General features: G+C 38.3%; 2 protein-coding genes across 2 annotated transcripts in view; one reads left to right on the top strand and one right to left on the bottom strand.

Moving 5' to 3' along the window:
- LRBA (LPS-responsive vesicle trafficking, beach and anchor containing) overlaps window positions 1–15,173 on the top strand; it is a 419,275-nt gene extending 404,102 nt beyond the window's left edge. Inside the window, exons 55-58 of the mRNA XM_009890761.1 lie at window positions 3,980–4,081; window positions 5,313–5,527; window positions 12,291–12,442; window positions 14,780–15,173. Coding sequence (XP_009889063.1) covers window positions 3,980–4,081; window positions 5,313–5,527; window positions 12,291–12,442; window positions 14,780–14,870 — 560 coding nt within the window. The 3' untranslated portion in view covers window positions 14,871–15,173. The remainder of the gene's footprint in view (window positions 1–3,979; window positions 4,082–5,312; window positions 5,528–12,290; window positions 12,443–14,779) is intronic.
- A 10,679-nt stretch (window positions 15,174–25,852) lies between these two features.
- DCLK2 (doublecortin-like kinase 2) overlaps window positions 25,853–27,699 on the bottom strand; it is a 260,771-nt gene continuing 258,924 nt past the window's right edge. Inside the window, exon 18 of the mRNA XM_009890760.1 lies at window positions 25,853–26,496. Coding sequence (XP_009889062.1) covers window positions 26,275–26,496 — 222 coding nt within the window. The 3' untranslated portion in view covers window positions 25,853–26,274. The remainder of the gene's footprint in view (window positions 26,497–27,699) is intronic.

The raw sequence follows: 27,699 nt of genomic DNA, 5'->3' as shown, positions 1-27,699 counted from the left end.
TGTTCCTATGTTTGGCTCAGCTCTTGCAGCTTAGTGCTGAAAATATAGAAAGTGATCTTTTTAGGAATTTACTGATGGATTTAAAATGTCATGATCCTGTTTTGTTTTGTAACATCACTGAAGCTGAAAAAATAGCGGAGAAAGACCCAGCAACACAAACCAATTTCTTGTTATCTAGTAAGGCGTATCTTCTTCTGGATGTCATTAAACTAGAAGAAAGTTTTGACTTTACTATAATCCTGCTGTTCCTTTTTAAACGTAGTTTCCAAACGCCTAGCATTTTTTCACTGAAATATCGCCATAAGCTGACGTGATATCATGCGCTCTTCTTTTATCTTCTGAAGCTTGAATTTTATGATTTAAAATGTACTTTAGTCACTTTAGGAAGAGTGATATTTTATGCTATTTTCTATGGGAAAACAGCTTTGCAGAAATTATTTATTGGAATGTAGGAGAGTTCTTTTGAAATAATTTGAATGTTACTGTAAAGGTAAAGTATTCTGTCCATTACTGGAAAATAACTTTACGTATGCCTCCTGTGACTTAAATAAATCATTGACGACATTTGTTGCAATGTGAATGTGGCGTTAAGATTCACGGCATTCAACTTCAAGTAGCAATCGAGCAATGGTATAGACTAAGGATATTATTATATACTATGCTGAGAAAAGCACATCTGTAAAACTGTTGTGTCTTGGTTATTAGTGCTAGGATTTGAACTATCTTTAATCTCATTTGACTTGTTCATCTTCCTTAAGGATCTCCATAAAGATGCACTGAGTATTCTTTTCAGCCCTTAGTTAGGGTTTGCATCAGTGGTCGTAAACCTGCTTAGCGGACAAAGACTCTTTTCCCTTTGAAGTCACTTCCCCAGCTTTTCAAAAGGTCTGCAAGCCGGTTCCCCTAAAACAATTTAGAAAAGTTTGAAGTGGTGCCCCTTAAACCAGCAACAAAATAAAATTTTCTCTTTGCATTATTGAAAACCATGACAATCTTCTGAAGCAATAACAGTTTAAAAGCTTTTAAAGAAATCTGTTCTGCTCTACGACCAGCTTTTAAGTTGACCCCATTATTTGGAAAATCAGAGGCTTGGAAACCCCTAAATACTTGACATTCTTATCAAAGGAGTCAGCCTGACTTTTCACAGGACTCCTCTTTTACAGTATTTATTCAAGTCCTAATTTCTTTAAAGATAGTATTCAAATTTCTTGTTTCTTTTTTTGCATTAGAGTGTTTCTTGAAAGCAAATGTAGTTTAGTAAACAGCTGATATAATTTATGAAACGCTGATCCTGCCGCCTGTAGATTTATGCTTTATTAAGTTTGAAGTCAAGTCCAAATTCTAAAAAGACTGCAAGCATTACTTATGCAATTTTACTTTTCAGTGGACTGTGATAAATATATATACTCAGTTTCTACTTGTTTTAAGAATCTTATCTCCTACATTTTATGTATATGGTTGCTGACAGCCTAACATAGGTAAAGCCTACAGTAGTGTAGTTGCTGTAAGCAATAAGTTTACTATAAGGATTTTGTTTATCTGCACCTCCTAATAATTCATTCAGACATGCTTCTCATAAGTCCTTCTGACTCCAACATCTTATATTTATTACCTCCACTACAACATTGCACATTTAAAACTTCTCTGATTTCAAAAGTTTCATTAACATGTGTAGTATATATTAGATTAATTCCTTGCTGATCTATGCAAGTATGTGTTAAATGCAATTTCTGAAAGTAAAAGAAAGTGAAACAAAGCAATAAAGCCAGACATCTAGATTTTTGCTAATGTAGACAGCTCATTTAAAAGAAGACAAACTAACAAGAGTTTTAAATGCACAAAGCTGCCTCCTCTTTTATGGCTTGGGGACAACAGGGAGAAAGAATTGCGTCAACAAAATTAAATTGCTACTGAATAATAAGACTGGTATGGTTGCTGCTACATTTTCCCGTGAAACTGCAAATTTGTGGCTCAGCTCCGCAGTGTTCATTTACGAATCTTCTGAGGTGCCTGCCCCATGTTTACATGAGGAAAGTTCAATGGAGCAGACTTTCTCTAAAAAGTTTGTGAGCGTTTGTAGAATCAGCCACCTGAGAAGTACCTAGAGGTCATTAAGTCTCTACCCTTATGCTTCTAATTTGTTGGGAGTTTTTCCTTTGCTTCTGAACTGTCTGCCATACTTCCTGGGTTTGAGTGTGTTTTGCCAAACATTATACAAAACAAAAGCAATAGCTTTTAATGATTATTTATTAAGAGATTAGGGACAATTCAGCAAGTTGCTCCAAAGCATTTTCAGATTTAAAATGCTGATAACATACATGCATATGTGTGCGTATATATGCACACATATACGTATCTAGTGTATATGTATGTATCTAAGAAGAAACAAATTTATTTACTTTTCAAGATTTTGTATTGTGGATATAAATGATAGATTATAACAGTAACTTCAGAATAAATCAAATTTTGAAAGGTCAAAATCCTTGATTTGATACTTTGTCATAGATTATGACCTTTTCTAAAAAGTCATTTGGATGTGGCAGCCACACAGACGCTCTGGGAGAATGAGAAGAATGTAAAATATGGAAAGTAAGCTAAGCTTTTATTTAGACGAGCCCAGATCTACACTCCTTTTCCACAGAAGTCTCTCACTGTACATCTGCAGGGTCTGGGTAGATACCTGTTTTAGTATAATAATATATTAATAATAAGACCCAGTACCAGTATTGCTAGTACTGTTAAGGCCCTACACAGACAAAATAATAACATTTTTCTGGTTTTATCTTTTGAAAAGTTACAAAAGTTACAACCCCAAATGTAATTTGAATGATGCTACCTTGGTAACCCATGGAATCGGTTGGCCCTATTATTACTCTGTCTCTTTGCAAAACCATCTCCTATTTTTGAAGTAAAAAAAGTTCAATTTTACCACTGCTTTACTGCCTTTTTGGTATCTCACATATCATCATTGATTGTGAAGTGAAATTATTCCCTGCTACTTAAAAACTCGTCTAATCCTTTTTGAAACTATGTGGTATTGTTGCCTAAAGATACATTCTTTAGAGTTGAATTGATTAGTAAAATACTACAAATGAACTAATTATATGGTAATACAAAAAAATAACATTGTGGTTTCCGTGAAATGGAAGAGGGTGATCCAGCAAATGACCTGTGAGTGAAGTTATAAAAATATTTAGAGAGCTTTATAGCATTTGCTTACCCTTTCTGTATCTTCACCTGGAGAATATTTTTATTTTCCTGTAAATGTCCCAGTTGTACAATTTCTTTTTTTTTATGGTATCCATATATGTTTGATTAAAAAGAGGATCTCAAAAAAAATACGGTTTTATTGTTCTTGTTGCAGGGAGGTGTCTAATAGGAGCAGCAGTAATTAGTGTTGGGTTTGGGTGTTTTGATTTTGCAAACTCATCTGAAATCCATACTGGTGATGGTTCAAGCTCCACATCTTACGAGGAGCTAGATATCAGGTTGAGGTTTCAACACTGTTACTAGGTTGAAATAAAATCAGTTGATGGATGTTGCACTTCATCTTTGGGCAATGTAGGTGTCTCCTCTCAGTACATAGTGACACTTGTGTTTCCATACGCTTGGTATAGGAAAAGGTTGACTTAGATCTCAATCTCGACAAAAAAAAAAAAAAAAAAAAAAAAAAATAGAGGGGGAGATGGAGGGAGGGGAAAAAGCAAATCTGTGTGCTCTAACTTCTATTTGTTTTTACTACACACCTGACTTATATTAATGCGTAAGTAAGTGCTCAGGCTGAATTCCTATAGTATACTGCTGCTGCACTATGTAGATATGAGTACAGAACAACCATATGCAAACAGTAGCATAGAAGTGATTTGTAGGGAACATGAACTCAAAGAGGAAGGAAACTGAAGACGCTTCAGTGATTGAAAGCTGTGATTTTGGAAATAGATTGTAACCAAGGATTGCTCTTATTGTTTTTTCATTGAAGGTGATTTCGCAACTCCTCGAGCTATTTTGACAGGACATGACTATGAGATCACCTGTGCTACCATTTGTGCTGAACTTGGCCTGGTAATAAGTGGTTCCAAAGGTAAGGTAGCTGCTGTCATTGCTTTCTGTTCATGAAGCTATAATCCTAATGCAAAGAGGAATATAGTCTCAGGTGGCAGAATTTATTAACTTTATGATGGTTTTATTTCTAACCTTGTTCTGGTTGCTATGGAATTTGAAACCTCTTTTAAAACATGTTAAACCCGAGGATTATTTAGACATTTACAAGAAGAGGCAACCAGTTTTCACATCAGTTTCAACATCAATTTCCTTATTGTAGCCTGCTGATTACTATTTCTTTTTGTTTGTTTATCCAGTGTGTAACTGCAGATAGCATACAGTTGAATACAGCTCTTGTCTGCCAGGATGGTGAAAAATGTTTGTTATAGATATCTTCTCAGAAAGGGAAGCAAAAATTAGTTTCAGGAGAAAGAGAATGTGCTGTCTTGTTTGTTTGATGAAGGGTATATATAAACTACCAACTAAAACTTGTAGCAGTTGTGTTCAGGCTCTTTGAGCTTAGCTACAAAGGCCGTAATATGCCCCATTTGATCTACTTTTGGTGGGCAAATTATAACAAATGGTGTTGATACCATGGATATTGTTAATCATCTTCCTACTTGCTGGTCCACACTTATTTTTAAACTGGAAATTGCTTGGAATTAGGATCTTTCTGCTTTAGTGTTTCCAAAGTACCTACTTTGAGACACTTTTTCAAAGTTGGGTGTACTCACCATGTGCACCCGTGTGTGTTTCTGTTTTATGCATGTGAATGCTTGTGGCTTACATGCAAATCATATATTTGTCCAAATGTATTAATGAAAAAACATATAGTGGATTATGTATGGGTTAAAAACTTAATATGAGAATATATGCTTTTAGAGTACCTATGTATGTAAATTCATTGCGCTTACCTCTCTGTGTCTTCATATTTTGAAAATCTCATTATAAGATTCAGTACGTTTGTTTTTGTGCTCTCAAAATTAACTACATAGTTTTAACAGAAAATCCACAAAAGAAATCTGTTAGGTCTCTAACTAGTTTTGATAGGTGCTCTAAAATACCTTAATGCAAAGCTTTTAAGCGATAAGCTGTTCATTTTACTCTGTCACCCTTAAAGTCATAGGCTTCCCACTTAAACATGGTAAAAATCATTATAATGTATTATAATAGTGATTACCTAAGTAGAAGACATTGCTTATTATTTGATACGTAATGTCTTTAAATGAGCATGTAAATCAGTAACTACAGATTTTATTCTGTCTCATTAGAAGGACCATGTCTCATACATTCTATGAATGGAGATCTACTGAGGACGTTAGAAGGTCCTGTAACATTAGAAGGTCCTGAAAACCACCTGAGACCAAAACTTATTCAAGCTTCAAGAGAAGGCCACTGTGTCATATATTATGAAAACGGCCTCTTCTGTGTATTCAGTGTGAATGGGAGACTTCAAGCCACGATGGAAACAGATGACAAGATAAAGGTGAGTGTACTCAAATGTGTGCTAAGGACTATTGGTTCCGGTATCAGGAAAAGCTATCAATGTTGGAGTTGTGTAGAGACCCTTTCTATAGCCAGACCATAGAAATATATGGTACAAGACCATAACAGCAGCATTCTGAAAATAATGTAGTTAAGGAGACCGTGTACTCCTAATAGTACTGTTTTTAATTTTAGAATAACTCCGCTCGTATATTAAGGAGTATCCTGTAGGCATTTCCTTGAACTGAAGAATACAAATATTACTAATTGCTGACCAGGAGAAGCCGTGCTACTCCTTTACTTTTGAGTTTGAAGGCAGGAGGTCGTTGGACGTGCTGGTTTGGATGTTGGTTTTCCCTTTTTTGGCATTTCTGTGTACATTCCTTCATCTTAGCTTGAGAGAGCGTGTGCTGTGCTGAGCTTCAGGAAGTTTATAGGCATATGTCTATATTTTACCTCTTTAGCCCTTTTGGCATTTGCTGAGCAGGCAGCTAGGTTCCACATCTTTAGCTGCAAGAGACATGGAACAATTCCAAAACTATGCAGGAGGCATTTTAAGCTTATGGTTTTATGGAAATTATTTGATAATACAAAATGCAGGTCTTTTGACAGTTCCTATGAGTTAGTACCTATGAAGCAGAGCAGAACCTGCCAGCTGTACAGCAGTGAAGCAGAAACGTCAAAAGAATACTTTCCTTGAATTAAAAATATTCCCACTTTTTCCTTGAATGAAAAAGAAAGGAAAGGGAAAAAAATGAACAAGGTTTACCAAATCTGCTAGAAAGTTACAGAATGCCACAGAGACATGAAGCAAGATCACATATCTGGGTCAGCATTCAGGCTACCTTAATTATCTCTATGCCAGTAGTTGTGGTCCGAGAGGCACAGAATCACAGAATGGTTGACGTTGGAAGGGACCTCTGATGAACATCTTTTCCATAGTGCTGTCTGTGGGGGTGAGAGGGCATTCAATCTTTGGATGCTCTGGGAGCCGCAAGTGCAGATTTGAGGCTGGGGAAAGAAAGTCGGAATGTGTACATTTCTGTCCCAAGCCATTTTGCCCAAGTAATGTAGATTTTTTTTTTTTTTTTAGTTTTTTAATCAATTTTTAATCTTTTCTTCAGTTCTCTGAAATTGCACCTTTGGCTGTCCTTGTACAAATGCTTTTGAGATTTTCAGCCTACCCATCATCCCAGTTCTTTCCATAAAGCAAGTACATACCACGGTGTTTTCTCTTTTTACCATAATAATGTTGATAATCTGTCACTTTCAGTTGTGATTATGTTGTCAGCTATGCCAGAAAATCTGTAAAATATCTAGAAATCCCTTGCTGGCTAAAACAATTTCTGTAGTGTTTCAGTCAGTACCCACAGCTTTAGGAATGTTGCTAGAGGCAATGGAAGTTCCGCTCTCTGTGGGCCAGAATTACATATGTACAGAGGTTTGGGTTTTATTTTGTTTTGTTTTCTTTCTCTCCCAGTGGTCCCAGTTGGGCTTTACGCTTAAACAACCTACAGCGTCTTTCCCAGTGCTTCTGCACTATACCATGTTAGAAGGCAAGTGGCAACTGCGTGATTAAAGTAGGGGCATTTAAAATGAATAGTTCCTACCCATGGGCTGTGCTGACAAACACTTTTCCGTGCTTTTTGCTCGAAGAGGATAGAATAGGGAAGGAAAAGGCCGTAAGTGTTGAATCTGTAATGTAAAATTCTAGTTTCTGTTTTCCTATGGTCATAAGGGTTGAATCTGCAATGTAACGTCCTAGTTTCTATTTTCCTATGTCATAATGCACCAGTATTTCATAACATTATTGTCAAACCTAGCAGTTTTCAATAGTGATGTTTGAACAAAATTCTGATTTTTTTTCTTGTGTTCTTGTGCTAGGAAACTGCTAGAAAAACTTCAGACACTCTGGGGAAATTCAAAGTCTAATCAATGCCTTCCACCTGTTTTTGTTTTAAATACTGTATTGCTCAGCGGAGCTTAGGCATATCGCAGTACATCTACCATGTAATGTTTAGATATCTTAATGAATAACTTAACTCTAAATAGTCTGCTTGTTCTGAGAAGTAAAGTTATTTTACCCTAAACAAAGACTGTATGCTGTTTCACCCAGAGGAACCAATTTATTTTTCTTTCCTGAGCCTGTTTTGAAATGTGGAAGTGCCCACAAGACTCCCGCTGCTGTAAGCCAGGGCTGTCACAGCGTCAGCTCTGCCTTTTTACAAAGCACTGCCTTTCAAAAATCTGAGATGTTAAAAGGGATTTGTGCAAAGTTTTGAGACTTTCCAAGGAAATACAAGTCAGAATGCAGCTTTTAGAACATTGCTGAAATTGTGTGCTTTGGGGATTATTTGAGAGTCTGAAGCTCATGTTGTGAGAAAGATTAGTTGCAGAGTTGTTTCAGTTTCATACCTAGCAGAATCGTAGATAAACTACGCTGGGGAAAAGCAGAACAGTAAAATTGATTCATGTCGTCTTCTATACCAGTTGGAGTACTTGGGAGTAAAAGCATCCTTTCGTTTGTTAAATCTTGAAGGGCATGTCACGAAACTGAAATGCTGACAGGGTGACCTTTTTCTTCCATTCATTCCTCATTCATATATATATATATATATATATATATATGCAAGTGGCTGAGAAATGTATTAATAAACAATAAAAATAAATAAATCAACATCCTGTCTTCATGACAAGCCAATGACTTAGTAAAATTGCATAGGTATTAGTAAGGGTTCAAAGCCTATACTTTATTTAATCAAAAGATCACAAAACCACTGCCTTTTTCAGGTAGTGGAAGAGTTAAAGATTAATGGCTTTAATTTGCCTTTTAATATAGCATTTCTTCAGTAAAAGCCTCAAGTATAAAATTCAAGTGAACCATGACCATAAGGTTAATGGATTTTCATCAGCTGAATTTTATAAGTGTAGCAAATAATTATTTGTCACGGTCTTCATTGCAATTTGAAAATACCCTTAGGAGACTGCCATTGCTATAGAGAAGAAAACCACCCCATATTGATTTTTGCTTCTAATGAATAATCTTTTTAATAATTGTGTGTGGTATGTTAGATCTCATGATCGTCTACTTGGTGCATGCAAGTTCTGGATAATTTTCGCAGTCTTATCTCAGTTTGTTTTCTACCCTTTTTTTTACTGAGTTACTATACCCTTCTAGGAGGGTCTCTAAATGAGTTTTCAGGCTTCTTGGGGCTGTGCTTTGGGAGGTGTTTAGCATGTTTTTGCAGGCTGGTAGAAACAATCACAGAAGCAATTTATGATTGGAACATTTGTTCCAGCTCAGAATACTCAACTCTAACCTTGGTTAGTATTCAATTTTCTGTACTTAGATATGGTTGGAAAAAATCTCCACATATTCTGCTTTATTGTGTCTAAATTTACATGTATGCGCTGTCATCTTAATTCAAAACATAGGTTTATCTTCTGGTTTTTTTTCAGTGCTATAATGTTTTTTTTTACAGTATACATTTGTATTTCAATTACATTCATTTTAAAGTTATTGTGTGAAATAAAATTCTAGCAATGCGATTCATTCTGGTTACTTGGGAGTTGTTGCATTAAACAGTCAAAATTTATAATATAATATAGAAACCCTGTATGAATGGAAGTGTTGTGCATCATATAATTCTTAAAGGATGTATTTGGCGTCATAGTAATGGCATACAGCAATGCAAAAAATACAGATGTGCAATGTGTCTGACTTCAATTATTGCTGTTCACGAAGCAGTATCTTATGTACACTGTATATTTCGGCTTCTAAGCTTGTCAGCAGTCTGTATAAACACTTTAATGTTGCATGAATGTAACATTTTTGTGTTTCAGTTTCTCTCATTTTTGTGGTGCAAGCGCTATAAATTCTGTATATTAAAAAAAAAACAACTTCCTTTTCCTGAAGAATTTAAAATCACAGTATGTTACAAGTTTTGCATATTGAAAAACTGTAGAAGCAGAGCTTGCCACTGCCAAAATACTTGCAGACTTCAGCAGAGAGAGATACGTTTGCAAGATCCTGTCTTCAGTTCTTTCTACTGTTTCCTAAATTTAAATCTTTGAGCTGGAATTTTGCTTGGAGACTATCATCTTGAGGCAATTTCCTTGCCTCCCAGTGACAACGTTTTAGTTAAAGTGGATCAATCTATTTGTAGAACATGTGTGTTTGGAATTTAAAAGCCATTGCTCTGAATATCCTCCATTCTTACATTGTTCTATTGAAAAGTTTTGTGGCTCCCTATCTTGGGTCAGGGAGCTGAAATTTATCACAAATTAGTCCTGGTGAGAAGGATGTGTATTTTGTTGAAAAGCTGCCCAAATTAAGCTGATTCACAAATCACAGGGTAAATACGTTCAGTAGATAATGCTTAGCATCTACATTCTGTACTGAACATCTGGAGCCCAGGGATGCAGCATTTTTCCCTGCAACCAATCATCCCCTGCAGTGAGGTGCACAAAAATGCCGCGGCAAGAAACCTGATGAGGTGATCCTGGACAAGGCAGGCGAAGGACTGATAGGGAAGCAGAGGAGAAAGAAGAGCAGAATCAAGGATAGAACCAAGGCCAGAATGAAAGGGGTGTTTGCAAGAGCAACAGGAACAGAGAAGTAGAGATTTGAATGCAGAAACTTGTCAGAGACTGGGAGAAGACAAGAAGAGGTGGAAAGGAGTGAAGGAAAGAAAGGAATTGTAAGTAGGAGCGACGGAGTGAAGGATTAGGTAGGATCAGGAGTTTAATACTAGATAATAGTACTTCATAGTAGCAAAGTTCCTTATTTTCCTTTCGATAACAGCAAATCATCCAGCAAACAACTAGGAAAGTTGTTTCTCACCCTTCCATGTGCTCATCTGAAGAGGGTGATAGGCTGATGCTGTGCCAAGCATTGTCTACAAAATAAAAGTAGAGAGCAGGGAAGGGAAAAAACAGAAGTCAAACCAGGGAGCAAAAGTCAGAGAGAGAGCTGAGAAGAGGCATCTGGAAACAGAAGGAGAGCCTAGGAAAAGGTTTGGGATTACAGGAGTTATTAATAATGGTCCAAAGTGTAGTTTTATGGGTCTTGATCTTGCTGGTAGCTCGTGCTGATGTCATTACACATGACAGAATTCATTCAGCTTTTTGCTTTTTTGTTGTTTTCTTTTAAACCTACAAACGCTTCAGTTTTCCCAGGTAGCTGGGGGGATGAGGCTATAAAATCAGGGCCTGGTATCCTCTGCTGCTTAAGTTTCTTTTCTGCACAGCAGCAGGACAGGGTCTTCCTTTCATAAGTTAACCCTTTCATACTCTTCAGGGTTACCGCAGTAGTAATTGCCAAGACCCACATTGAAAAGATGTACAAGATCTCAGTATTGCTGTGAGAAAAGTCAGTAATGGAGTCTTCCAGGGATTGGTATTGGGAACTAGTTTTATTCAGTGTTTTCTGAGGTGGCGAATACTGAAGGCCTACAGAGTGATGAAGGCAATGGATGAGATAAATGCAGAACTGTTATCAGGAAACCCCACAATACGAGTCCTATGGGCTGCTCATTGAAACTAGTAGGATCACTTCAAAACAGATGAAACTATTTTGCACTGTAATGAACTTCTGCCAATTTTTAATATTTTTTTTTTCCCCCCCACACAAGGCATCGGCAGGCTCAAAAACAGATTAAGAAAATTCATGGGCAGCATGTCCATAAATAGATACTAAAGGGAATGGACAGTAATATTCCTGATGCAGTGATTGTGGGTGGTGGGGAGCACAAGGGGAAGGGACTGTAGAGTGACCAGCCTCACAGCATCTCCTGTTGGTGACACAACACTGGGCTAGATGGATCATGGTCTCTCTGACCCCATAAGGTATCCATTATTTTAATAAAATTTCAACCTCAGTTCTCTTAAACCACATTTTGGCTTATTTAAACTAGCAAAATCCCTCTTTAAGAAATATTTCTCATGCTTCCAGTCATCTTGATATCTGATAGTATCATCCGGTATAGTCATCAGGTAACTGGGGAAAGTTGCTGTTCTTCCAGGTACTCAGTATGTATCATGATTTTTCCAACAGCACACAAGAAATATCAAAATAGATTGAAGACTCCTGTTTCAAAAAGTCATCACCACGAAAACCAATGATATCCCATCTTTTTCCATGACCTGGATCCCAAATAATGATTTCAAATGTAGATTTGTAGATGCAAAATCAGGGTATAAGCCATTGTATTTGTCACAAGTGCTTTCAGGATAGAGGGTGAAAGGAAACACAGTCTCTGTGAAGAGAGTTGGATCATTATCTTATTAATCCAGAGCAGGAATCTAAAAATGCTCGTCTAAATTAATTCTAGTAATTTGTATAACATTTCAGTTCCCTCTAGCTTCTGCTTCTGCTTCTGCTAAGCTAGTATTAAAGACCCTTGGGGAAATATCAGGTACTATATTTTAATGCCAGTGCTGCTGGATCTTATAAATCTAGCTAATTAGAAGAGTAAATTTCTTTAGCTGACCTCATATTAGATCTTTGGAACATGGAGTAAATCACAGGTGAGGTAAAACTTAACTAGTGACATCTACTGTATTAACGAGATTTGTGTATAATAACATTATTTCTGTTGCTGGGTAGAATAACATAACAATAATGTTGCTTCTGAAAAGCTTGTTATTCTATCAAGTCTCCCTAGACATTCAGCTGCCAATATGAAACTTTTTATGAAAGTAAAAGAGAGGGAGGAAGAGTAACACGTATTTATCTGACAAATATCCATGTGATTTCCCCTTAGGCAATTCAGCTGAGTCGAGATGGACAATATCTGCTTACAGGTGGAGACAATGGAGTTGTCATGGTCTGGCAGATGTGGGACCTCAAACAACTTTTTGCTTACCCTGGGTGCGATGCTGGAATCCGATCCATGGCCCTGTCGTATGACCAAAGGTTAGAGCAAAGTCTGGTCTTCGCAAGAATTTCAGACAATACATACTTACAATTAGATTGCATTTTTGTTTTTCTTCTGATTTTGATGTTCTGTGGATCACAGATCCTGGTGATTATATTGAGAATACTGCGCTTGCATAAGTTTCTTCCTAACATGTCATATTTGGGGCAGATAATCTTTTTCAGGATTTCAGTTCTTGGGGGACTGAAGAGAGATTCAAGAAATCTTAACTTGGCAGACTTTCAAGATCGTTTGAGTTATTGGCCCGTGCCAATGTACAGTATGGGTCACATGGAGGTGGAAGGTTACATATGTGCTTTTCATGTTTCTTCTTTCACTTACAATACAAATCACATTCCTAATTCCAGACAAAAATAGAACAGTTAGAATAGTTGCACAAGAAGATTCCCTCCACCCATCCATATTTTGCTAAAACAAATATTAATTTTCATAGAAAAAATAGAAAAGTTATTTTATCCACATAAAGCAGGACCCTTCTTGAGGATTCATTCGACTGGAGGCAATCAGTTAACATTTTTACATTACACTTTCCACTGCAGCTGTGCTTAAAAGTCCTTTGTTTTTATCACAGATGTATTGTTTGTTTATAAGATGGATGTTTACCATTTCATTTGTACAATTCTAGCTTGTGGGCTAGAATTTTGTTTGCTTTGGTGTATTTGTTTAATGGAGTTCCTGTGTCCTTTTCAAGCAGATTTGGCTCCTAAATCCCTTAGGAATGTCTACGTTGTGCAGTAAAGCATATTGCCGAGAACCTTCCACTTACTAAAATCCATACTAAAAGTTTTAACAATTTTACCTGGACTACATTTCTAAAACTTACATAAAATGAACTTAAAAAAATTCAAGCCAGCAAAATCTGTGGACTTCAATCAACTGTTCAACTTCTTGTTAAGCATAATTATAGGCATTTTGGAAGAAACAGTTTTCTGTTAAAAAGCCCCTGCTGTTAAAAATATTTCAAAATCTGGAATTAGAGCTGTTGAATTTTTGACCTCTGAAATGTGTAAAATTTTGCATTTAGAGAATTTTTAAACTGTAATTAATGGCACATCAACATAGTCTTTGCATGTCAATAAACTGAAATTTAATATGAACATCTATAAATTTATCCATGTGCTGAAGTTAGGAACCTACTCACTTTGGGATTGAAGACACAGAAACTCAGAAGAGAATTACTCAGAGTATTTTACTGAGTAATTACTCAGAGGAATTTATTTGGTATGCGTGAATGTATGTGTTTGAGTGACAGTGTGTAAAAAGACATTTTAACCTAATACAAAACCAATCAAAATGGTGCTCTTGAGATAGTGTGATACTATCAAAATGCAATGCTTTGATGATCTCATATTTAGTCTTTGTTTTGAAGGAAAAATCACAGCTTTTTACTCTGAATATTTTTTTTTTTTAAATTCTGAGGCTTTTTTTCCCTAAAATGCCAGAAATTTACACATTCTCATACTTTTCATTTTTGTAAAACTTTAACGTGAGACAGTAAAAAAGACAATATAGAAACTCTTGTAATTGTGTGCTATGTTGGGGTCATGGCTTTTCAAACAGATGTAAATGATCTTTAGTAGTAGGCCAAGGGTAAGGCCTTTAGAAAGAAAGAGTGCCTCAGTAGGAAGGCACAGTAATTGCTTTCAGGAACTTCCAAAACAATCAAAGCCTTCACATTGCTTTCAAACCCAAACACTAACATTTCCAACTGAAGTCCTGTGCCCACAGCCGATTCCTCCATGTAGATCACGTGCTTAAATGAGGGGGGTGAAGCAGAAATGAACACTTCTCCTAGCCATCCTTCGCTTTGCCTGTGACCTGGCCTTCATCCCCCTTCCCCCCCCCCCCCCCCCCAAACACAAAACACAAACACCAACAAACAACACCCCCCCCCCCAAAAAAAAAAAAAACCCAAACAGCCAAGCAAGCCAAGAAGTAATCCCAGGAAATCTGAACTGGCCTTGCAGGACAGTGATGCTGGTAACCAATTCCGTTGTCTAACTCTCAATTGTAGCTTCAAGCTGACCATACAAACGATTGCATGGTGTTTTGTGTGCTTTGTGATCATGAAATGTGTCAGAGGTGATGTAAATTTATTCAAATCCAGCTTGCTGGAGTCCTTGGAAGCCCAAGATGGGAGCCCCTAAAGCCTGACTTTGCTGGTACGTGGAGCGCTTCCAGCTCCAGCTGTCTTCGGTGGAAGCTGGTTGTTGCCTTGGCTTCTCGTGCCTATATTGATGTAACTCTTCAGTGTGTTGACTCGTATCTGAACGTGAGGTGGTTCACTAACGAATATGGTCTTGTGCTTTCCTTAGGTGCATAATGACTGGCATGGCATCTGGGAGCATAGTGGTTTTCTACAATGATTTCAACCGTTGGCACCACGAGTATCAAACCAGATACTGATCTTCACGGAGACCAGGATTAGCACTGACACAGGCAGCTGTTGTCAGAAGGAAACTGAAGACAGCACGCCTCCCTTGGTGTCTCGCCACAACATTGTTCTTTATAAATAGCTATATTACATCTGAATGTAACTTAAATTTGCTGGAAGAAGCGACCTATTTTTTAAAGTTAATTGCTATTTTTGTAGACCTTGCTTGACTTTTTTGGGGAAGGGCAAAGAAGCAGAATAATGGCTGCTGGGTTCTGTAGTTAAAAATCTATATTTTTAGTCATAATGAGAAGTCTATTTTGATCCCTGTATGTAAAAGAAATCTAAAGTAAAGACGGTTAAAACTCACATTCTAGCTATATTATGAAGAAACGGATTTTCCATCTGAAGCTTTATCTATAACCTTGAGGAATATATGATTTTAACATAATGGAAATGAATTATGAAGTTTGGGGAATTTTAATCTGTGCTATCTGTACCACAGTTTTGTCTCCTACTTTTCCAAATGATTGTACTACATCAGCACTGAAGTTTCTGGGAATCAATGGTAATATTTAAATTATGGTTAATGTAATTTTAAACTTTGCAAATTTTTTCCATCAATGTTACTATTCAAGCATGTTTCTAGACTTAGACAATTAGTTCTTTTTTTAGTTGTATGTTTTGTGCAGTTAAGAGAGAGAAATCGGGAATGGAGTTTGTGTTACACCGCGTGTGAATCCTTCTAGTTTCTACCCGGCATCTCCTTCAAAGCACACCAAAATGTGGATTGTTCCTCAAAAGCAGAAAGGCACTTCTGAAGACTTTAAACTCGAATTAGAAACCCACAGAGGCAGGTGGTTTTTAATAAGTGCGAGTACCAAAGCACACTTCTGCTGGCTGACTGTGAAAGCACTAAAAAGGCAGATGTTTGCTGGTGCACAGCCTCCATACAGCAGCAGAAGCACTAGGCTTGCAGGTGACTGACTTTTTTTTTTTTTTTTCCCCCAGAACTGGCCCCTGCAATACTGTAGCACATGCCATATTCCTTTTCTGCGTATAGCAACGATATCTTTTCTATTTTGCTATCACCAAATCCAACCAGATCCTGCCCGATCATTACCTCTTTCTTTTAGGAAATGAAAAATAATTTATACTAAGGAACAATAAGTTATTTTGGTGTTGCACAAATCTACTTTTCTACAAGATTGCAGTGCAGAACTCTGTGAAAATATTTGTGAAAAGAACTGTTATTGTTTTGTAAGTCTGTATTGCATAAAAATCTTCTTTGTATGTTGTGATCTATATGAGTTGAAATTTACATTCCATATCTGTATTGATACATACATTTCTCTAGCTGCCTACTAGAGCAGTTCCTGTTTTTTCTAAGCGTTTAACTACTATCTCTTTCAGTAAAGATTTGGAATGAGAAAATTCAGTTTGAGTGAAGAAATTAAATAAAATTACATTTGTAATTGAGAGCTTCAGTGGAGTTATGGGTTCTTGTGATTCAATGGATATTCACGATAGAGGAATAGGTGCTATGGCTAAAGCATTTAAAGTACTCTTGGTGTTTATGCAATGGTGACTAAGTTTTCTGTGCTTTCTGCATTTTTGTACTGATGTGGTTATGGTGGTAGCAGTAGAGTTACATTTTTATCTTTTTCTGTAGCAGAAGGATGATCTGATTAAGCGAAGGCTGTAGTTGTCATGTCTGTGGCGAGTGCCCAGTGTATTGAGCAGTGACATTTGTTATGCAAAACTTGCACTCCACACTTCTTAAAGTTCAACAACATTCATAGCTTTGTATCAGAAGATTTTTGAGGGGAAATGGTATACTCGAAGCAGAATTTGCATTTTTCTCACGCCAGGGGTGGGTTTCCTAGGCTGAGTGGAGGGAAAAACCCCCAAACAAACGTGTATTTTGCCAAATGGAAATCCTGAAAGTCTCTTCTTTGTGATCTCCTGCTGACTTAGGAAACACTTTATTATTGATGGAAGTAATAGTTGCTGATATTAGAGCCAAAATATTTCATGGGGAGTTGGTTTGGTAGATTGCTTGTTTTAGAAAGGGCCCTGTTGACCATGAGATGCTTTCCCAACCTGAGAGCGTGACTTTATCTCTGCGTGTGCCATCCTGAGTTGCATCCAGGCAGTGCGTGCCGACGGAGCAGCTGAGCGATGGTATCAGGTCCTCCTCGGGGTGGCAGCAGCAGCGGTGCAGCACGATCTTTTGCACATTCCGAGTGCTGCAGCCCTTCTGTGGAAAAGGACACTTTCATCTTCTGCTCCGTGAGCAAGCCTGTGAAGACACCCCCATTCTGGACTGCTTTGCTGGTGGCTTTGGTGAGTAGGACATATTCCTCCTTCCACAGGTAAACAGATGTCCCTCAAGCGCTGCCCTGGGATGCCAGGCTTGCACTTGGGATCCCAGCTTTGGCTGAACTACTCCATGTCATAGTTTGTGAGGAGGTGGCAGAAAAGGGTTAAATTTCCCACCGTTCAGGTATTTGTTAGTCTTTTCAGGGCAGCACCTGTGTCAAATGGGTTGCCTGAAACCTGTTGAATCAAGGCAGGTGCCAGGCATTAACCCGCAGCTGGGCCTCAGCTAGCTGTTATTTGCCGAAGGTTCCTGAAAAGAGGGAGCTGAGTCTTCTAGTTCTTCAAAATTCAGAGGGAGCATTTTTATGTGACAGTCCGGGCTTTCTTCTGTTCTGGTAAGTTCAAACAGATGTGATGTTGGCTGTGTTTTGTGGCAGGTGCTCTGGAAAGCAGCGTTTGCTGTGGCTGAGAGCAAGGCTGGTCAGCAGCAGTGCTGCAAGTTTGGTTTGTGGGGAAATACTTGTAGCTTGAAATCCCATCTATTTTGTGAAAATTGCTGTTATAAATGCAGTAGGATCTGGCAAGAGATGGTGGTATGATCAGAGTGGTGGTAGATAAATGCCAATATTTCTTCAGGTTTTGGCTGTGTTGTGCTGTGGTGTTATCAAAAAGCCTCTACGCACGCAATGCGAGCCTTGTGCAAAGTATATGTATTAATTACTGTTTCTGGTCCTGACATACTCTTGGTGGTCCTCCACCTACCTGCAGCATTTTGTTTCTGCTAACGATTCCTGCTCTACCGCACTTAGCAGAAAAAATGTCTGAAAGAGCTCATCTGATACTAAGATAATGCAGAGAGTTATCTGTGGATTTTCTGCTGATGGAGGTTGTTATTTACTAGGAAAGGGAGAGTGTAGAATCACAGAATCATTTAGGTTGGAAAGCATCCTTAAGATCATTGAGTCCAACCATTAACGTAACACTGCCAAGTCCACCACTAAACCATGTCCCTAAGTGCCACATCTACAGGTCTTTTAAATATCTCCAGGGATGGTGACTCAACTACTTCCCTGGGCAGCCTCTTCCAATGCTCAACAATCCTTTTTCCTATTATCCAATCTAAACCTTCTCTGGCGCAACTTGAGGCTGTTTCCTCTTGTCTTATTGCTTGTTACCTGGGAGAAGAGACAGACACCCACCTCACTACAACTCCCTTTTAGGTGGCTGTAGAGAGCGATAAGGTCTCCCCTCAGCCTCCTTTTCTCCAGGCTGAACAACTCCAGTTCCCTCAGCTGCTCCTCATAAGGCTTGTCCTCCAGACCCCTCACCAGATACGGTGCCCTTCACTGGACTCACTCCAGCATGTCAAGGTCTTTCTTGTAGTGAGGGGCCCAAAACCAAACTCGGTACTCGAGGCGGGGTTTCGCCAGTGTCGAGTACAGGGGGATGATCACTTCCCTAGTCCTGATGGACACACTATTCCTGATACAGGCCAGGATGCTGTTAGCCTTCTTGGCCACCTGGGCACACTGCTGGCTCATATTCAGCCAGCTGTCAACCAATACCCCCAGGTCCTTCTCCTCTGGGCAGGTTTCCAGTCACTCTTCGCCAATCCTGTAGCGCTGCATGGGGTTGTTGTGACCCAAGTGCAGGACCCGGCACTTGTCCTGGTTGAACCTCATACCATTGGCCTCAGCCCATCGGTCCAGCCTGTCCAGATCCCTCTGTAGAGCCTTCCTACCCTCAAGTAGATCAACACTCCTGCCCAACTTGGTGTCATCTGCAAACTTACTGAGGGTGCGCTCAATGCCCTTGTCCAGATCATTGATAAAGATATTAAACAGAACTGGCCCCAATACTGAGCCCTGAGGAACACTACTTGTAACCAGCTGCCAACTGGATTTCACTCCATTCACCACCACTCTTTGTGTCCGGCCATCCAGCCAGTTTTTTGCCCAGCAAAGAGTGCACCCGTCCAAGCCACAAGCAGCCATTTTCTCCTGGAGAATGCTCTGGGAAATGGTGTCAAACACTTTGCTGAAGTCCAGGTAAACAACAGCCACAGCCTTTCCCTCATCCACTAAGCGGGTCACGTTTTCAAGGAGAGCAGGTTATTCCAGCAGGACCTGCCCTTCATGAACCCCCACTGACTGGGCCTGATCACCTGGTTGTCCTGTACGTGCTCTGTGGTGGCACTCAAGATGATCTGCTCTGTAACCTTCCCCAGCACTGAGGTCAGACTGACAGGCCTGTAGTTCCCTGGGTCCTCCTTCCGGCCCTTCTTGTGGATACTTGTAGATGTTAATATTACTACAGTACGGTGGTAGCTGTTTTTTATGACTGTTGTCAGAAGTTGGCGTGATTCTGGGTTCTCATTGTAATTCTAAAAATACGCAAATTGAATTCCTGTTTAGAAACATCACAGAGAACCTATTCTGCTGTGGTGCGTTTAATGTGTAAGATCAGGGTGGGGATTTTTAAGGACCAGTGGAGTTTCTTCAGCTATTCCACACATCTGAACAGCAGCAACAAAAACCTGACTTGTGTTTTTCATACAAAGTTGGTGTCTTGGAACAAAAAATTGTTTTCATTTCATTTAGTAGCAAGAGGAAATTAAAAACTGGGACTTCTCTGGGAAATGAATTTTATTGCAACTTTAGACAGGACATAATTACTGTTATAGTGAATAAGAATTACCTGGATATGGTGACCATCTAGATCACAGCTTTATCATTTTATGTACATGTTCACAGAGTTACATGTTCACACAGAGTGAACATGCGTGTGTTTGTGTTTTGGCACCTCTATTTTGCTTTCTCTTTCTCTCAGAAGTAATTAAAAGGGAATAAAAGATGCCTATGTTGTTCTTGAGAAACTGGCTGCATCCCAGTTAAGTAAAACCAGAGACTGGCCATTCTGTGGGTGCTGCTCTAAACCAGGGAGAGAGCTTTCCCATATAGGGGTAGGATGTTTGTGTAAAGCTTGAGATGAGTCACTTGCTTGGATTTCCCACATGATATAACATTACATGAAATCCAAAGTTGTTTACTTTTTCGCAGAACCAACCTAAGATCTTCAGTAAACTAATACAGCTAATGATGCATGTCCGTGCTTATGCGTCATAATTTAAAGCTGCTCTTTAGAAGCTCTGGATCAAAAACTGTAGGAAATGGTTTCTGCTTTTGTTTAGATGTATTGAAATTCAACTACGTTTAACCTAAAGCCCTTCAATTCAAATACAGCCAGGCTCATGAGGAAAAAAGTGGATTAAAACGTACGAAATTAAGTTTGAAAGAATAAATTCCAACTTGTACCTGTAAATAGTTTATTTTTAGTTGATACTTCTTATTATAAAGCAGCATATTCTTATAAAGGGTATGTAAAATATTTCACAACTTTTTATAAATTATGGGAAATTCAGTTCCTTTACAAGAAAGGAGTTGTGATAATATCAGAAAGTATAGTCTTGAAACCAAAGAGATTTGTATATTTAGTAAAATCTGAAATTACGTATAGCTTTGTGCTTGGAACTGCATCATATAGTCAACTAATTGAAGACTTTTAGATACGCGCTTTGGAAAGTATGCTCTATTGCATAGCCAGAGGTTTTCCAACTGTGGTACTTGCTGTTTGCTAAATGGACAACGTTTGAGATATGATCGTTTACTGTTTTTTTTTCTTCCCACTGTTGCTTTGTTCACTGTGAATTGTGAGCTCTGAGCTGCAAAATGCTGTAGCACAACTGAGTCGAGTTGTGTGTTTAGAATGTGGTGTATTCAGCAATAGACACATCCAACAACAGATAGATGACTTTGCAGATTGCTCTCACATTTTGCTTTTTGTCTTGTTTATCCTCTCTGCGAGGGATCCTTTTTCAAGCAAACCCCAGTAGATGCAAAGCCAAAGTCTGACTGTTCTAAACAGGAGAACTAGTGTCTTTTTAAGCGAATGGTTTAAAGTTTAAGTGTTTGGCTCTAAACATCAGCATTTAATATTAATTGGCAAAGAAGGGAATAGTTGCTGGTACTTTTTGGTGAAGCTGTGCTTCTCTGAAATCTGCATGTTACATGATTTTCACTCTGGGCTTTTGGTTTCCAAAAATAATGAAGATGGACACTTGAAATCCAAGTGCTATTTGAAACAAAATCAAGAACAGAAGCAACAGCTAAGGAAAAACTTCTTGGTGGATGGTTGCATGGCAGCTTGCTTCTTCAGTCCCTGCCCTGGTATTTTTTTTTTTCTAATGCTAATTTAGTTTAAAAACAAAACAAAAATTCCCCTAGAAAGAATTCCCCTGACAGAAAAGCTCAGGTACATACCTATTTGTATGCATTGGACATTGAAACTGATTGCATAAGGAGTGTTTGATTTACTTGCCTTTTTTCAATCTTAAAAAAACCCCCATTTTTACTTAATTAGCATTTTGGATAGGTTACTAGTTTTGTGCATTTCTGTTGCTTCCCAATTGCTGTTTGACTGTAGCTTGAAAGAGGTAAATGTGAAATGTCATTTCCCGTTTTTAAAACTGTTAAAACCAAAGATAATTGATAAATACATGTATTTATAGAAAACTGAATAAATACTTAAGTAAATGTACTCTGTCAATGTGCAATAATTAGACCAGTGACTACTGGGGGTCAGGGGGATGGGGGTTGGAGGAAAGATAGGAAACCCAGGCTTAAATGAGACTTTTTTTTTTTTTTTTTTTTTTTTTTTTAAAAAAAAAATTTTTTTTTTTTTTTTTAAAATAAAAATTTTCTGGTTGCTGTATAAAATTATTGGTTTAGCTTGAGATGATCAAAATAATTTCTGTGAATAGGAACTTCACGCTTTTTGTTCCTAAGCCCAGCGCACTGGGTATATTCTACTATAGTAGAAAAGCCCGTGTTTTGTTTTGGGTTGTTTTATTAAAAAAAAAAAATGCAGGAGGAAAGAAAGGGAAAATTCAGAGTAAGAAGTAGGTTAAAAAATGCTTTCTGGTATCTTACATATAGAATTAATTTATATATTTAAATAAACCAAACCCATTATTTATTTAATTTAGGAAAAATTACCCTGCAATCTGTTAGTTTTAGTCATTACTTCCTCCTAGCTTCTCTTCCTCAAGTCTTCCATTTAGATGGGGGATAACTATACATCTGAAAACAAGAGGTCTTTGCTTACTAAAGTAGTCTAAAGTAACAGTGACCTATGTAAATATTCTTAGTGACTAGCTATATGTATGAGGCAATACTTGATGAAAGTAACATTATCATAAAACATCATCTACCTTAATGTATTTTGACAATTATTGTAATGAATTGTATAAGTTCAAGAATGGGGGTAATTGTAAGGGTAAATTTTGATGGGAATCTTGGGGACCTTAGTGTTACGGTGATCTACAGCAAGGGAGGATTCAGTTCTGGGATTTCAAATGTGGAACTGCAGGAATTGGCTCCATTGGGATATACGAACAACTACTCATGTTCAAAGGAGCTAAAAAGACTGGAGATTTTTAAAAATACTTTTTTTTTAATTATTCATTTTTTAAAACATAGGCATGGTAGCAGTTGTGCTGTCACTGTTGAGTGTTTGAAAAAACTGGCATTTAATCAATATCTATCAAAATGGTACATGAATTTCAGCTACTTTTATGCAACAAAAAAAAAAGGTGACAGTCCTTTTTGACAAATGTACAGTTCAAGTTTACAGTTTCTATAGTTGTTTCTTTCCCTTTATAGCAGATAGCACAGTCCTGTTTTACACTTGCTTTTCTATTTTTGCCTTCTTCCAGCAACTGATGGTTCTACAATGACAGAAGGATTAAATGGAAGTGCAGTAGATAAACCAAGCATAATACTTATGAGCATTCATTAAGTGTTTTAGTGTTAACCAACATGTCTTTGTTTTCATGTTACAGTGTGATACCCTGAGCACCACAAACATACCACCTATGCACCCACAGATTTAACATCTGTGGAACTAAATTAAGGTATGGACTAGTGATATGACTTTCCTAAGGTCATATACAGAGTTAAGAACTTGCCCAGCTAGCCCATGTTTTTATCCGATTATGTTGGCCGCATGATCATCTTTTCCAGCTGTCGTCACTATTTTTAAATAAGTGTTTTGGCATAGGCTATCAACTGCCTCCGCTCTGTGAATCAAAATACTTGCCTAAGAATGTTTAGCTGTTGATCAGTCATGAACTTCGGGACGTGAATTCAGGGTATGTATGTCTTTGCTCTCTTCTTCCATGAGACATAGTAAGAGTTTAGAACTGGCAGCTGTTGACGAGGCAAATTCTCATCCTTTCTTTTATATATGCACAAGGTTTTGTAGAACACAACTTGTTAGATATTTCTCCTAATCCATGACAGTTTTTTCTTTGTAAAATAAATATCTAGGCCTTGCACAGCTGAATATCCATCCTTTTAGAAAAAAAAACCCCTCAACCCAGCATTCATCACTTTGTCGCTGCTCCCTCTTTACTAATCTCCCAATTCAGTAGTCTGTCACTGTCTTCTCTGTCAGGGGCTCCCTTTCCTTGCTGTAGGTGGCTGGTTAGCCCGCTCCAGCTGATATTATAGAATCATAGAATGGTTTAGGTTGGAAGGGACCTTGAATATCATTGAGTTCCAACCCCCCCGGCAGTGACGTCTCCCACTAGACCAGGTTGTCCAAGGCCATGTCCAGCCTCACCTTGAACACCTCCAGGGATGGGTCCTCTGCAGCTTCTCTGGGCAACCTGTTCCAGTGCCTTACCACCCTCAAAGTGAAAAATTTCTTCCTATTGTTTAATCTAAACCTGCCCTCTTCCAGTTTAAAGCCATTCCCCCTTGTCCTGTCACTACATGACCTAGTAAAAAGTCCTTCCCCAGCTCTCCTGTAGGTACTCTTCCCTTTAGGTACTGGAAGGCCTCAATAAATCTCCCCGGAGCCTTCTCTTCTCCAGGCTGAACAGGCTCTCTCAGCCTGTCCTCATAGGAGAGGCGCTTCAGCCCTTGGATCATCCTTGTGGCCCTCCTCTGGACATGCTCCAACAGGTCCATGTCCTTCTTATGTTGGGGACTCCAGAGCTGGATGCAGTACTCCAGGTGGGGTCTCACGAGAGTGGAGTAGAGGGGCAGAATCGCCTCCCTTGACCTGCTGATCACACTTCTTCTGATGCAGCCCAGGATACGGCTGGCCTTCTGGGCTGTGATTGCACATTGCTGGCTCATGCTGAGCTTCTGGTCAATCAGCACACCCAGGTCCTTCTCCTCAGGGCTGCTCTCCAGCTGTTCCCCGCCGAGCCTGTATTTGTGCTTGGGATTGCCCCGACCCAGATGTAGGACCTTGCATTTGGCCTTATGTATCCTTTCTTTAGCTTAGGCTAAGACTTGTCACAGAATTTACCAACTGCACACACAACTAGCTAATGGGCTCTCACTAGTTTCTGTTCTGAGTAAGATTAGAGTGTTATCTTCATATTTTTGCACGGTACTAAAATAAAAATGTACATAATTTTATACAAAGGCCATTCCCATACTCTCCACACATCTTGAACTTACTCCAGTGAACCCGTAACAAAGTTAATTCACAATCACTGGTTGTAGCCCAACCGTTTTATCATAGTTTAAGACACGTAATATGCTTTCATACCTTTTGCTACCCTTTTTGTTTTTCCAAGATGCTCTACATCTTTCAGCTGTACCATGACCTTAAGTTATGAGTTTGCACTTTTTGATTTTTAATTGCCTCTTCAAAAGGTAAAACACTCATGTTCAGTCATGTATTACCTATGTCTTCCATAGGAGTCAATGAACTTTAAAAGGTTACGGGAATCCCTCAGATTAATTTTATGAAAACTTTTTTTGGTAGGTACCTAACTGTTATATCTCCAGAGAGAATAAGATGACATTTTCACCGACAAAATAACTGAGTTCTCAATGAAATGAATGACTTCTTTTTTTTTTTTTTAATGAAGAAAGTTTATTGCAGGTCTTTCTTTTACAATTCTAGTAGAAAGTATAGCTAAGAAAGAAAATGAACTATGACCAATTCGTAAGAACGAGCAAATGAAAAGAATAAGCTGAATACATACTATATTGAACTAAGCATTATGGTAAAGATAAAACCTCATCTATCTTGTGACTGCAGATAAAGGATAGCTGCTCCCCAATCCTTGTTTCCAGTGCCTGCACCAGGTGAATAGGGGGGATAGCACTGACAAACCTCTGATAGCTATTGATGCCGGCTATCAGCTCAGCCTAGAACGAGGAACTGCTCCATTCATCCTAGCTTAGATAACATGCAGCAGGCTTTCTCTTCACAGGTCCAAAGTAATTTTATTTTATCTAATAGGTAGTCTGACCCTGGAGAAAGGTGTGGATGGGACACTTGTGGTTAGGATAGAAAATGGCTAGAACAAAAAGGCTTCCTTGACTCCAGTCTTCATTACAAACAAAATGTCCAGTGCTCATGTTTACATCCCAAGTCACTTTATTTAAATTCATATTATCTAAACACTACCCTGCAGTCTGCAAGTCAGATCACAAACTTGATGCAAAAGCAACCATTCTTCCCTCTATCTCCAATGTTTGTCTCATGATATTTTACAGTTAGTCCACTAAAAAATTTTTCGTGAAAATTTGCCTCTTCAAGTTTAGTAGAAACTTGGTTAAAAATAGAGGCGCTGGAATATAAGGTGAATATAAGTTTTCTTCCCTTGTCTTCCTCTCCCATTTTTCTGAGAATCCTCATCAGAAGAACAGAACCTGCTTGTAGAGGTGAGGCCAGGTGACTGTTCATCGTCTCACTGCTCATATAAAAATATGGTTAGCTACACCATAAGTTAGTCTACTTAGAGCCCAAGGCTGTGTGAAATGCAGTTAATTAAACTAACACAGATAACTTAAAAATCATCTAACATTGCCAGAATCTTTCCCCTACTGCTATTCTCAAGACAAGGGCAAAGAGCACTCAAAACGCACGTTCACTCACCCACTATTAGAAGCTCAGTCTCCCGTGACAGAGCCTGCCTTGGGCTCGCCACGAGAGGGTGCACGCAAACTGAAAACAAACTGTCATGTGAAATGAAGAGAAATGTGACGAGAGCGCAGGGAGCTTCGGCTGGATTTGGTTTCATCAGTCTTATGCACCAGGCTGATCCCCAGCAAACTCGGGAGATACTGAGGCAGGGAGCGTGGGGGATCTGAGTGGCTCAGAAGCAGCAGGGAAGAGGGTCTTGGACCCAGCCACACGAGGATCATCAGCTGCAGCAGTAATTGCAGAATTTTTCTCCATTCCAGCTCTACCAGAGTCATGACAGCGCTTGCTGCAGAAAATCTGACTCTCTTTATCTAGAGCTGTGTTCTAAAAACAAACAAAAAAACCCAAGGCAAAATATGAAAAGAGCAGTTAAATCAAAGCCTTGTCTTAACTTAAGGGTTAAAACAGTCTACAAGACATCAAGTGCATGCATTACAGCCAGAAAAAAAAAAGGAGAAATAACATTAGAAATCTTATATATAATTCATTGTAGTGTTTTGTGGTACTAACTTTGGAAAATGTAAGGAAAACTTATCATCTAGACATGCATTTACTGTGATGGTGCGAGTTTAAAATTTTGTCTTGCAAGTCTGATGTGGAAAAGAAATCACATGAGTGGTTATGATATGGCAGGAACTCTTCATACTAGCTATTAGCAAAATTTATGTACCTGTGTTTTTGCAGACACATGATGCTTAGTGAAATCTTAATAATACATTTTCTACAACAAACCATATGGTACAGAAGTGTGTTTGTTTTACACAGTGTGAAGGCTGATACTGATCATTATAAATCCATATACCTCTTGGCTTAACTATTTACTTTGTGGAAGATCTTCAAGTACCAGTGGCAATACAGATTTAAGTTAATATGGATTAATTAAGTTATTTGTAGTTCACTCATTTATGTAGGATGGTGCAAGGTACACTTAGTCTGGTCACATACAGCTTGGGCTTTCTACAGTAATCCACAAATGTGTGACACTTGAACTGAGGAGCAGAGCACAAATACCTGTTTCACCTTTTGTGGCACACCCTGCAGATGTATGTGTAAGCATTATACACCACTGTTAGGTGGAATTTCATTTTTTCAGCTAGAATATGCTAATTATAAAGTAAGGTCAGGTGCTCTGCCTTTTCTTTAGCAATTTCTTTTTTTGAGTGATTGAGCAGGAGGACTCGCTTTACTAATGTGAAAGTTTCTATGTGTTCTCAGTGGAGTTTTCTAATATGCTATTCACTAAAATACGTATTTTTAGATACTGAAATAATTTTCTGATAAAAGTTAAATTTAGCATGTATTTTTTTTCAGATATAGTTTATTGCATCAAAGTCATCAAGGACAGAAGAAATAAGGTACTTATCATCTTTTTTCCAAACTGATCATATAGATTGGTCGTAAAAAACTTATTTTATTATGAGGTACCTGAATTCAAATTTCTCTTTTACCTCACTTGGCAAAGAGAGCAGATTAGTACCTCTGATTCCTCAAATAGAGGACTTCTAGAATGTGGGGTAGGAGGTACAC

This window comes from Charadrius vociferus, unplaced genomic scaffold, assembly GCF_000708025.1.
Source record: "Charadrius vociferus isolate BGI_N301 unplaced genomic scaffold, ASM70802v2 scaffold178, whole genome shotgun sequence".
NCBI lineage: Eukaryota > Metazoa > Chordata > Aves > Charadriiformes > Charadriidae > Charadrius > Charadrius vociferus.
Note: the sequence above shows the minus strand (reverse complement) of the source record. Positions and strands in the feature narration are given on the sequence as shown.